This window comes from Centroberyx gerrardi, chromosome 8 (assembly GCF_048128805.1).
Source record: "Centroberyx gerrardi isolate f3 chromosome 8, fCenGer3.hap1.cur.20231027, whole genome shotgun sequence".
Taxonomy (NCBI): Eukaryota; Metazoa; Chordata; class Actinopteri; order Beryciformes; family Berycidae; genus Centroberyx; species Centroberyx gerrardi.
In genome coordinates, this window is record NC_136004.1 from 20,018,709 (window position 1) to 20,030,799 (window position 12,091).

The window sequence follows — 12,091 nt, forward strand, 5'->3', positions numbered from 1 at the left end:
AATGCTGCTAAAGAGTCAGCACCTGGCAACCAAAAATCTAAAATATACAGCTTCAATAGGAGCCGGCGCTGTAATTACAACTCTGCAGTAAGATCATGTAGTCAGTATTGTAATTAGTCGTTGTCACACTGTACTTACAGCAATAAATCTAACCCTGACCTGAAATCGCAACCAAGAGTAAACACTGTGAATGTGACCGAACATGCATTTAAATCAGATCCCTACACACACCCACAAACAACCACACACACACACACACACACACACACCCACACATATACCACTAACCCCCCCTCCACACCACCACACACACACACAAACATTAATGCACACAGGAAAGTTTGCACACACACACACACACACACAGACATATGCAGGCAAAGGAAAACATGCACCCACACCCACCCACACCCACCCCACACATACATACACACACACACACACACATGAGCCTGTTTATTGTGAGATTATGGAGCAGTGAGATTACGGAAACTGTATTACACAGGAAAGGTGTGACGGTTTGTCAAGCTGAATGTGGAATTATGTCAGCTTTACATATTACAGTCATCTGTGACGTTTCAACTCACTGAACATAACCGAGTCCTGCCTTATCTTTATATTACATTAACTGGGCACAATCACTACACACACACACACACACGCACACACATATCAGTATCACTGAACAAATATCTTGCCTGAGGCTTGGTAATTTACTTAAGCTTGTGTATCTGAATCATTGATCTGTTTAAGTCCTCTATCCATTTGCATGGTACAGAACATTATAATAGCCTAGTATTAATAAGTAGGTCAAATGCTTCAAAGTAAAGTAAATACAAAACGGCCACGGTAGATATAATTAATCTGCTATAGAGCGCTGATGACTGTTTACATTGTCAACGAAGGCCAATCAATTATAATGAAGAGATTGTTCACCAAACCCTAAATTGCTCTCTGAACCATCAGTTCTACGCCACAGGCATAATTACACTGATATTCCTTTCAGATTGAGAAGCCTGATCTGTATTCATGTGTATAACACATGCCTGTCATTTCTGGCAGCAAATCCATTATTTCTGTGTTTCTCGTTACCTCAGCTCTGTCCCCCCCCCCCCCCCCCTCTCTCTGTGTTTCTCTGCCTGCCTTTCATTTATTCAGAAAACTACATATTGAATGATTCATTTCCATAACGTATTTCCCTCTAGCTGGTATCCAATTAAACTTTCTCGAGGCCAGGTCTAAAACTGAAATGAGAAGATTAATAGAAAAATGTCTGTTACTGTCCCTCTGGTGTAAAACCGGAGGGAAGACTGTTCCTCGTTCTCTTCTCAAAACCCACCTTTCCTTTTCCCCTCTGTCTCATTTCTCAAAGACACTTGAGTGTAAGTCCTCTGGGGAAACACAGAGGCCATAGGTCAAACAGAAGCATGGGCGGACGGATGTGGACGTGCAATTCAAGCGGTATATTTAGACTTCAAAATGGATTTCCAGACATCCACACATTTTTATTTTTGAAGCTATTTTTGGTCCAGCATCCTGTCCGGTGTTTATCCGTTATTGAAAAATGGTCGGCCACTTCACCGCTCTTGAAAGCCTTCACCCAGTTATTTGATACACCCTTTTCCTGTTTGTTTCCTCAGGCACTTCCTGAATCTCCCGGTGAGTAGGAAGTCACCTCTGATTAGAGCTCAAACAATAGAAGAAGAAAAGGGCTTTGCCTTACCTTTCCCATTGTGTTGTACTCCATAGCAATTTCCCGAAAGAAGAAGTAGATGAAATCCCCATAATCAACAGCCTGGACAAAGTAGGGCTCTGAAAGAGAGAAAAAAAATACAAGACAATGTGACATTTTGCCATGACAAAATAGATCTGACACCATATTTCACAGTAAACAGCTGAAAGATCTGTCATATTATGCAGAAAGGCACCAACTGTGAGTCTTGAGTGCCTCAATCTATCATCCATCATATCAGTGAAGCAATTTGCATGCGAGGAATGAGGGATCTCTCTATTGAGTTCTGACAGGCTGGACTTGTGGTTGCTACTCCCCAGGGCAGAGCAATTTCCTGGCTACATCAACAGTACTGGGGCAGGTTGGCAAAATGACTGCATCAAATAGAGCGTGTAGCATTAGCATAACTGCTCCTGCTCTTCATACATATATACACAAAACACTGACACATACTGTACCACGCACACACACACACACACTCACATACCACAAATCATAAATCACAAATACACAACCACATGCTCAAGAATGCATGTCCAATCCCTGGTTTGTTGTCTAACTTGTCACTCTGCCTTGTGCTTTCCAACCATCAGGACTTTGTTTGTGTGTCCTGCGCTCACCTTTCAGCCATTTGGAGTCATGTTTGACAGTGCGCAGAGTCGGGCTGTCTCCTAGGCTACGATAGATGACTGCATCGATCGCTAGGAAGTCTGTTACGGTGGCCGAGTACAGCTTGCCATCTGGAAAGGGAAGAGAGAGACGGAAGGAGGAATAAAGGAGGAACGATGGAGACGGAGAGGGGGAGAGTTGGAGGGAGAAGAATGGAGAGAGACAGAGAGAAACAGAGTGCCAAATAGGGAGAGAAAGGGGAAAGTGGAGAGAGAGAAGTTAAGTCAAGTGCAGTGATCAAGAGTGGAACACACAAAGCCACTCAGAGATTCCTGTTCTCGGTGGCTGGATACAACAAACATGATTCAGACGGCCCAGACCTGGAAAATGGATGAAGCACACAAACAGAACAGACTCTCTGATGGACAACAAACAGACTGTACACACACTTAAGCATGTAGCACATTGGTGATTGCTCACTCGCATAAACACAGTCCTACACGCGAGCACAAACCGACAGCACAGTCATGCACTCGCACGCTCACACACACACACAGTCCTGGAGCCCCACAGAACCCACAGTCACACACGCGCGCGCACGTACACACATGCTACACACACGGGACGCGAACACTATACACCACCAGCATGACCTCAGCCTGCCTTGGCTATAACCACAGTGGAAACTCAAACTACATAATTGAAAGGATAGCAGTCAGAGGAACCCTCTTGATTACTCAGTGCTTCCAACTCGGTCCAAGCAGCTCTGCTACGCATTAACTGGTCAACCTAGGCGTTTACTCTCCTCCTCAGCTTTAAACGCACAGGGACAGCACATACTCCCATAAATCGGTTCGCAGCAAATATGAATGGGGACTGAATGTCTTTAGCAGCCTGCGGCTTGGTTGCATCAGAAGAATCGCACCCCGCCAACGGAAAGCTGACTCATTCGGGTTCCATCCATTTGTGATTTATTTTTAATCTTATGCATTTTAGAGAAGGGAAAGCGAGACAAAGAGGGTGGTGTGAGAGAGACAAAGAGAAACGCAGAGAGAGAAAGAGAGAGAGAGAGAAGAATCTATTTTTTCCGCCTGTTACCACAATATAATCTTGATGCGTTTCCAAAGAGCTCTAACAAGCAGCGAATTCCTGACGTAGAGCAAATGTGGCCCAGAGTTCAGCGATTTGCTCTAGTGCATGTAACAGAGATTGGCTTTTATTCTTGACACGCTGTCAGAGTATTGCCATTAGAATAACCCGCAGGGTATTAAGAACAATATTAAATACAACCGCAACTAATCCCCATGCTCAAATAGACTCAACTTTCCCATCTAGCTCAAACATGTTCCAATGTTTAATAACTGCAGATAGGAGAAAATCAGGATTAATGTTTCTGCCTCATGGCATTCAATGATCCAGTAGCATCGCAAATGGCAACTTGTAAAAAGTTCCTGTCACTTTAACTTTCTCTCATGTTCAACCATGTGACAGGAGACAAAGAAAATCCAAAATCACAATGAAGGTAGAATATTTTAACACAGAAAAATATGTAAAAATGCAGATTATGGATTTGACATACACAGCACAAAGAGCTGTAACATAGATCAGTTTAATCTTACCAGCGAAGAGGGCGACGTTGGCGTGCTTGGCATCATACGGGCAGCGCGCCATCCCACTGATCTCCTCTCCCAGAGCCTCCAGGGTGTCCATCTAGGGTCACAGATGAGATGAAAGGTCAACAAAGTGTTTGTTTGTTTGTTCTTTTTTTTAATAAAATGGCACACTGGAAGAAAATGCAACCAAGGAAGGACATTTTTCTTCCCAATTGGAATAGGGGATGCTGGAGAGTGGAAAGTGGGAAAGAATAAACTCAAATGTCAAACTTATTGACATTAGCTGTTAATTGCTAATAAGTATTGCAGGAGATGATGCTGAATGCATTGCTCAAAAGCACTGTTTTAGAGGAGAGGAATGGAGGGGAGTCAGACGGAAATACTCCCAAAAAAGCTATGGTACCCAACCCAGGAATGTGTCCATCCAAACTTGATCTATCCCAATACCCTGTGGATGCCTCTCTGGTGTCCTACTGAGAGCTTAAAAGCAGCACATTTGGGAGTATGTGGGAAACTGTCACTGAGGGACAGCGCAAAAAAACAGACATTTTCCACAGCAGCATGTTGTACACTAAGGGTGGATGTGGCTTGCTTGCCTCTGCCGTCCTTTATCATTCAACTGTACCGGTGTTAAAGGCGAGCTTTAACAACCCTCAGGACAGATCTTTAGCCTATTTACCGTGGTGCTTTCCCCTGTCCTGCTTTCGAAAGTCAGTGTTTTTACTATGAATAAATGGGTAGAGAAAACTGGGCGAGCACAGGGCCCTGAGCAGGGAACGTGAGAAATTTTCACCAAGCCACAGTAGGTTTTAAATAGCAGATAATAGTCCTTAAGTTCATGTTTTGTAGACACAACTTTGCATTGCCGGTGCTAAGAGCTATTCCTTGGGCTAGCAGCCGTTCCCTGAGCAGGTGTTGCAGGAAAAATACAATTTGAAATCCACTACCTAAACTGAGTGGTCTTGCCTTAGGACTGCGGTTTATTAAAACATGTTACTAATCTTGCCATGCAGAGACTCACTAGAACCAGTTCCCTGAGCTATTTTGAGGCCTTGCCCATTGTTTAAGAAAAACTGGTTTCCTCTACAGGGTTGAGTGGGATAGGGATGATCTCTATGAATTGGAATTTAGACAAGATTTTCTCGTTTCGTTCCCAGTTCGGCTTTAGTGAGACTGGCAGAGCATGGCAGAGGATCAGATGTGGGTGAAAGGTCACAATCATCCCACCGTGGGTAGGCTTGTCTTCCTCAGCAGGCCGGAGGGCACACTCTCGCCCTGGCTGAAGACCAGGAACACACACAAACACACACACAAGCGAGAAGAAAAGCTATACTGCGCTGGCCAGAGGCTGAGGTCAAGGGAGACTACTGAACACGTTGTATGCCTACGGAGTTCACAGTACATAGTCATTTTTCTTCTCTATCTCTATCTCTGTCTCTTTCTCTCTCTCTCTTACTCTGTCTTTCTCTCTCTCTCTCCCTCTCTCACTCTCTCTCTCTCGACAAAGAGGAGTGTAGCTTGCCAAGACAGTAAAGTGCTTACGCCGCCCTTTCTGGTCTCTAAACAGGTCATTTTGTTTTCTATTCCTGTCTCGGCGGAAACGGTTATCATCTGCCCACTAAAAAGGTCACACACACTCCGGCGCAACGCTGGAAAAGCCTGCCAGAGAAATTGTTGAGGCTGATCTGGCAGCGAAAATTACAAGTGACCTTTTATAACGGACGGAGAACCACCAGCAGCTGGGTATTTCTCGATCTCCCATTCTGTCTGTTTCTTCAGAAATGATAGGAGAATAATGTATGGACGCAGGCCGTTTTAAAGATATATAGCGTTAATAGACGGGGGAACGTGTAATTATAGGTCCGGCCGAGTTAATGATAAGGGGTGTGAGTAGCCGAAGGTCAGGTACATGTACTGAATCGGAGTTAATACGCAGGAGGCTGGGTGTGTTTCTCAGTTTAGCTTGAAACGTCAGCAGCTTCTGTGTCAGCTTCTACCTAACAAGCGGCACGCACTGCGTCTCTCTCTGACATACCACAAACACACTACCTACACACATTCATATCTCTCACGCTACAGCAGCCCCCTCCATCCCTTCCACCTCCATCTCCCCTGTTCATTTCACCGAGGCAGTGACCTCTGTCTAGTGGGTTGGCTGGCTGTCAGTGATCTATTCCTGCTGTTTGAATGGGAGGAAGAGACTCCTGGGCCAGCCACAGATATATGAGTCCAATCTCCTGTCAAACTGGCATGCACAGAGTAACAACAGACAGCTACACACACACACACACATATAAACACTCGCTTTCATGTTGTTAGCCTTGTCCCAAGCAATATCCAATATTTAAAGCAAGGCAACAGTAATCCATAAAACTGCCATATTGAACCATAACATTTTTAAGCATTAACATAAAGAAGTTTGATGTTTGAACGGCTGAATGGATTTTTTTTTTTTTTTTAACATTGTTTACCAGGCAAACCCTATTATGCTGTCAGCTCCAGTAGCTGAGAAACACAGCAACAAGAGAAAGGAGCTTCAGCTTTGTAGAAACACAAACAATTCAAAGTAATGGGAAGGCAACAGTGCTGTTGTCACACCTACTCAGCGCTGCCTGAACAACAGACTGCACTGTAGGGATCTAGCTTCGCAGATGAATGTACAGTAACCTTGGCTTGGGGTGTAGTGTATCTAGATGAATTAATTACTACAACAGCTCACTGGTGCTTTCCATAGGCTATATGCTAATTAATTAGACAAACAGAAAGTAAAGCCATCCAAAACATGCCCATCAGGAGCATTATAATTGGTTCAGCATCAGCTTCAGTACACAGGGTGAGGGACACGTTCTGCTTCTCCGTCTGTGTTATTTTTATGACTACTCTTTTATGAACCATATTTATCATAGCTGTGGGATTTTTGAAATCTTAGTGAGGACAAACCCAGGGTAAACTGAGCCAGCGTCCCAATTATTAACTGTATGCTTGAAACTGTTTCCTTGAAATATTATGCGCTTTTTTTTTTTTACCTGGAATATGGATAGCTGGTAAAAAGCATATTATGTGCTTTAGCTATGTGCTATTTCTGAATACATTCAACAACATCGAGAACGGCCTTCCCAAAATCATCTAGTGATAAGGTCAACGATTTTCCTGGTTTATGATTTTGTCCTAATGGATTGGTGTCACAGAGGGCAGCCACTGACAGAGATTAATCGTTATAAAGGAGAAAAAGGAAAAAAATGAGTAAAAAATTGCATAAATATAGAAAAATAATATGCCACCAAGACCATTTTGAAGTTAGTCTTAAAATACTTAGGAAACCCCATTCAAGTATATATACAGTATAATCCAACAACCGCTAGCTCGAAGAATAGGCAAAGATAACAGCATTCATATTTCATTCACTATTAACTTTTTTTTTCTATATCGGCGCATGAATAAATCTTCCACAACGCTGACCTCCAGCTGGGTTGAGTTTCCAACATATTTCTTTGAAGTCAACCCGTATTTCCACCAGCATCCCCTTCTGTATCCATCCAGGGCACAAGTTCACACCTGGGCCAGAAGGCGCAGTGTAAACCAAACGGGGACACTTCTCCCTGGGAGAGTAATAGTCATGGCCCATTTCTCTGCAACCTGTTTCTGAGCCCAGGGAGGCTGAACCCTCCCTGCCACTGACCAGCTCTTATACACTGGGGCAGAAACTGATGGCTCTGCAACTGTAGGGAGAAATATGTATTTTTAACCTACACAAGAACCCCATTTATCTGAACCTCAGACTTCTAAATTGACTGACCTATTAAACAAGATGATGAGTAAAAATGCAGCAATGTGACAGTAAATTCTATTAATTCTGTGCATTCCATCCGATGTACATTATATGGATCAAACAGCATCACCCAAATGTTGTAGAATAGTGAGGCTCTATTATACATTTGTGTGTGCTTGTGCTTGCATTGGTGTTGATGTATTTTAACCTTGTTGACGCACTAAACACATTTCAATTGCAAAGACTGTGCAGGGATTGCCAAAACAGAGCTTTTCCCCATGCAGTTCAGTCAACCGTTACCCAGCATCACCTGGGACCCGCTGCCTCCAAGCTCCGCCCCCAGACTCCCCGCTGATCCCCCTGCTCCGCCCGGCAACAGGTGATGTAATCGACACCAGCCATATATCAGCCCAGCTGGATAGGGCGTTTTTTATTACAGCACAGCAAGGGAGTGACAGAGGGAGAAAGCAATAGAGGGAAAGATGGTGGGAGCAATGGAGGGAGAGAGAGGAATTAAGGTTGGCAGGAAAAGAGGAGAGGGGGAGGAGGGCAGGAGGGAGGGAGCAAGGGAGGATGAGTGGAAGGACAGAGGGAGTTGTGTTTTTGTGAGGAGCCGAGGGAGAGGCCTGCGCCACGGCTGACAAGGTGTCTGTCTGTAGTTTTTGTCTGTGTGCGTGTGTGTTTGTGTACACAAGAGCTGGCACTACCAACACAAGGTCGCGCTACAGATGGACTCCAGGGGAAGGGAGGAGGATGGAGGAGTAGAGGCTGAATGGGAGGAGAAGGGGGAGAAGGTAATGAAGACAGAAAAGAGATAGAATGGTAAAAAAACAAAAAAACAAATCAGAACAAGAAAGGGAATAGCGGTGAAAAATGGAGCGGTAACAAGGCAGGAAAGAACACAGATGAAAAAAGAAGGTGGTAGAAAAGAGGGCATGGGGTCTCGCTGGCTTGGGCAGGACCATTTGTTTAGCCCTCCCTGCCCCCTCTCTCTCCCCTCTCCACCTCTCCTCCTACCCCTCCATCCCTCCATGATCCCTCCTCCCCCCCCCCACCCTCCCTCGCAGCGTTGTTGATTAATGTGGGATGAGGCTGGCCCCGAAACAGAAGCTCTTTTCAGCGCTGTCACACTGGGGAGATGGAGAGGCAAACTGTGGCCAAGGTGGATCTAACCACAAATACACATACACACACACACACACAAACACACACATGCACACACACACCCTTTCCACCAAGCAGTGCGGATGAGCCCAGCGGGCCATCAAAGGCCTGGTATCTGCCCAGAGAGTCTGCCAGCTTGCCAGCAGCACAGCAAGTGTGTGTGTGTGTTTGTGCGTGTCTTTCTGATGATTTGTGTGTATGTGTGTGCATGTTTGTGAGTTTGCACATTTGTGTGTGTGTGTGTGTGTGTGTGTGTTTGTATGTCTGCATGTGTTTTTCCACATTTGTGCATGTGTTTCTACATGTACTTGTGCATTTCCATGTTTGTTTGTGTGTTTTTTTAAATTTAGTCATAGTCTTAGTCTTTGGATGAAAAAAGCCTTTGAATTTTGGTCAGATTTTAGTCATTTAGTCGAATGAAAATGTCTCAATTCAGTTCAACCTTAGAATATATTAAAAAAAATAGCAGCTGTCTTTTAGTATAGATTACATCTGCAACATTTAAACATTTTCGTATTTTTCTTTTTTTTTTGTAAAAATGTCAGCAACATTGAATTTGGTCAGGTAGGGGAAATACAAAACATCACAAGACCATACTATAGTGTCGATATAAATAGCCAGGAACTATATTTTAAGTATATTTACTTGTCAAAGTCTTTGTTGACTAAATTGCAAAAATCCTTCATCAACAGCAATTTTAGACACAGGCAAGCATACAGTATCTGTATGTGTTTGTGTGGTAATTTTACCTAACCATACTACTTTCACAGCACCTCCGCTCATTAACCTAAACTCTCCCCCATGTCACAGAGTCTAGCAGCGAACCACAGACAACATCGACACAGTAACAGGTAAAACAAAAAGCCTAAAAACCATAACCGGAGGAGCCGTAAAAGCTAACCAAGCCTGATAAATGCAGAGACATAAATTCCACTTTCTCTCCAGGAGGCCTAGCCGACTTGAAACACATCCACTCTGTGTGCTTAGCGTGCTGAACCAAAAAGCCAGCGGAGCGGAGATGTCTTGTTTTTCTGGTAAACAGACCTAGTGATCCAAAGCAGAGGAGTTTTCCTAACAGGCCACCTAGATAACATCTCAGTGTCCTGTGTCCAGCACGCCACATCCGAACACGTCAAACAGTAACAGCCTTCAGGACAGAGCCTCGTCTGTGTGTCTATATGTGTGTGTGACTGTTTCTTCCTCCATCTTTCTTTCTTGTCTCTCACACTACAAACACATTTCAGTTACAGTATGCGTCTTCGAGTTCTGACGTAATTGAGGCGTCTCCCCAAATACCAAGTCTGCTATTTTGCTTTCTTTTCATTGTTGTGTCTCGTCCTTCATGCTAACGCTAGCTCAGCCAAGCTGCCATGGCGTCAAAAGTATGACTGTTGTCTCAGGTCAATGATGTTCGATTTACTTATTGTCATAGCAACGCTGACGAATTCCAATTTGAGCGTTCAAATACAATGTGGGTCGCACGTAGGTTGCAGGCTTCAGGATCCGATTTTGTACCACATTATCCATGGTCCAGATTGGAACTGAAAGAATGAATGACTCCATGCTGCTTTTTGTTCTTTGCACAACATCAAATGTGTGTCACAATGAGGGGGAAAAAAATCAAAATTGGGACACTTTCAGCTGCAGTTTGAGCATAGCCTGCCTGCTTTTTATCTTTGTCTTTCTGCCTGCCTGCCTGTTTGTCTGCTAGTCTGCCAGTCTTTGTGTTCCTGCCTCCCTGCCCACATTTCTGTCTATCTGTCTGTCTATCTGCCTGCCTGTATGCCTTTCAATCTGTCTGCCTTCCTGCCAATGTAGGCAAAAAAATGTTTTTTATTTGTCTGTATGTTTCTTTGTCTATTTGTCCATCTGCTTGCCCGCATGTCTTTCTCTCAATGTCTATCTTTTCTCCGCGTCTATCTTTTCGTCTATCTGCCTGTCATTCTTAACCCAAGGTCAGTGCAACACATCTTCATAAGGTGGATTTGTTTTCCCTAAAGGCATCTTGAGGCTATTCCAGACATGCCAGAGTGTGTAAGGCAAGGCGGGCTTCTACTTAGGTTAAGGGGGAAGGCTGAATCGGATTTCAGGACTGTACCTTTGCCTGCCTTTCAGTGTGTGTGTGTGTGTGTGTGTGTGTGTGTGTGTGTGTGTGCGTGACTGTGTGTAGGTAGGTAGTTAGGTTTCCCTGCTTCTAAATCAAGCGTGTCAGTGTACACCTGGAGATAGAGACATAGGAGGAGGGCCTGCAGAGTTGTGAAAGTCATCCATCTATGTCCATCGCTCCACACCTCACCCCTCTCAACTCCCACATGGTTGGGGTTACATGTGAAAAATATCACTGTGTGTGTGTGTGTGTGTGTGTGTGTGTGTGAGAGAGAGAGAGAGAGAGAGAGAGAGAGAGAGAGAAACAAAAGAAAGGAAGACAGAGAATTTACGAGACAGCATGTGTATAGTATGTTTAGCAAATTCCCGTCATGTGAGGTCAAAGCAAGTGCAAAGAGCACCAAAGAGGTGTGTACGTGTGTGTGTGTGTGTGTGTGCGCGCGCGTGCATGTGTGTGTCCGTACCTTGTAGGTTCGGCAGGAGGGGTTGAAAGCATTTGTTCCACACACAAACAAAGTGTCATCATTTTGCTGCAGGAGGACTTTGATGAAATTGTGACACTCATCCTTCGGGGAGCACAGGGAGGGGGAGAAAGGAAGAGAAAAAAAAGAAAAGAAGGTGTTTATGTGTTACTGAATAGACAGTATTACAGTGAAATCCACATGCGGTTGTTACAACGAAAGGCTCCTCTGCTTTATTCCCTTTGAAATACTGCATGTAATCATACACAGACAAGAGAGAGGCATGCATAACAAACATCAGGCGTATAATCATGAAATGTAGTGTTTCCTCATGGTACACAAAAACATGTTGAGACTTTAATGCACCATGCAATGTCCCTCTAGAACAATAATGAAATCATAATTCAGTGTACACACATATTCACAGTTTTGCTAGAACATAAATCCAGTGGAAATAGAATTACATTGCAATTCAATGTGAAGATTCATACAGATGTTCTCTATAAATTGCGACAGCGGAATGTTATACGAACCACAGGGAGTGTGTTATTGCACCTGCACAGTCCCTTCTGTGTGTGTGTGTGTGTGTGTATATATGTGTGTGAGTGCTTACACGTGTAACAACATGCGTGTGCTG

General features: G+C 44.1%; 1 protein-coding gene across 1 annotated transcript in view; it reads right to left on the reverse strand.

Annotated features, from left to right (window-relative positions):
* sema6a (sema domain, transmembrane domain (TM), and cytoplasmic domain, (semaphorin) 6A) overlaps positions 1-12,091 on the reverse strand; it is a 103,056-nt gene that overhangs the window by 34,073 nt on the left and 56,892 nt on the right. The window contains exons 6-9 of the mRNA XM_078285077.1: positions 11,458-11,559; positions 3,961-4,051; positions 2,353-2,472; positions 1,724-1,812 (exon numbers count right to left, since the gene is read on the reverse strand). Coding sequence (XP_078141203.1) covers positions 1,724-1,812; positions 2,353-2,472; positions 3,961-4,051; positions 11,458-11,559 — 402 coding nt within the window. The remainder of the gene's footprint in view (positions 1-1,723; positions 1,813-2,352; positions 2,473-3,960; positions 4,052-11,457; positions 11,560-12,091) is intronic.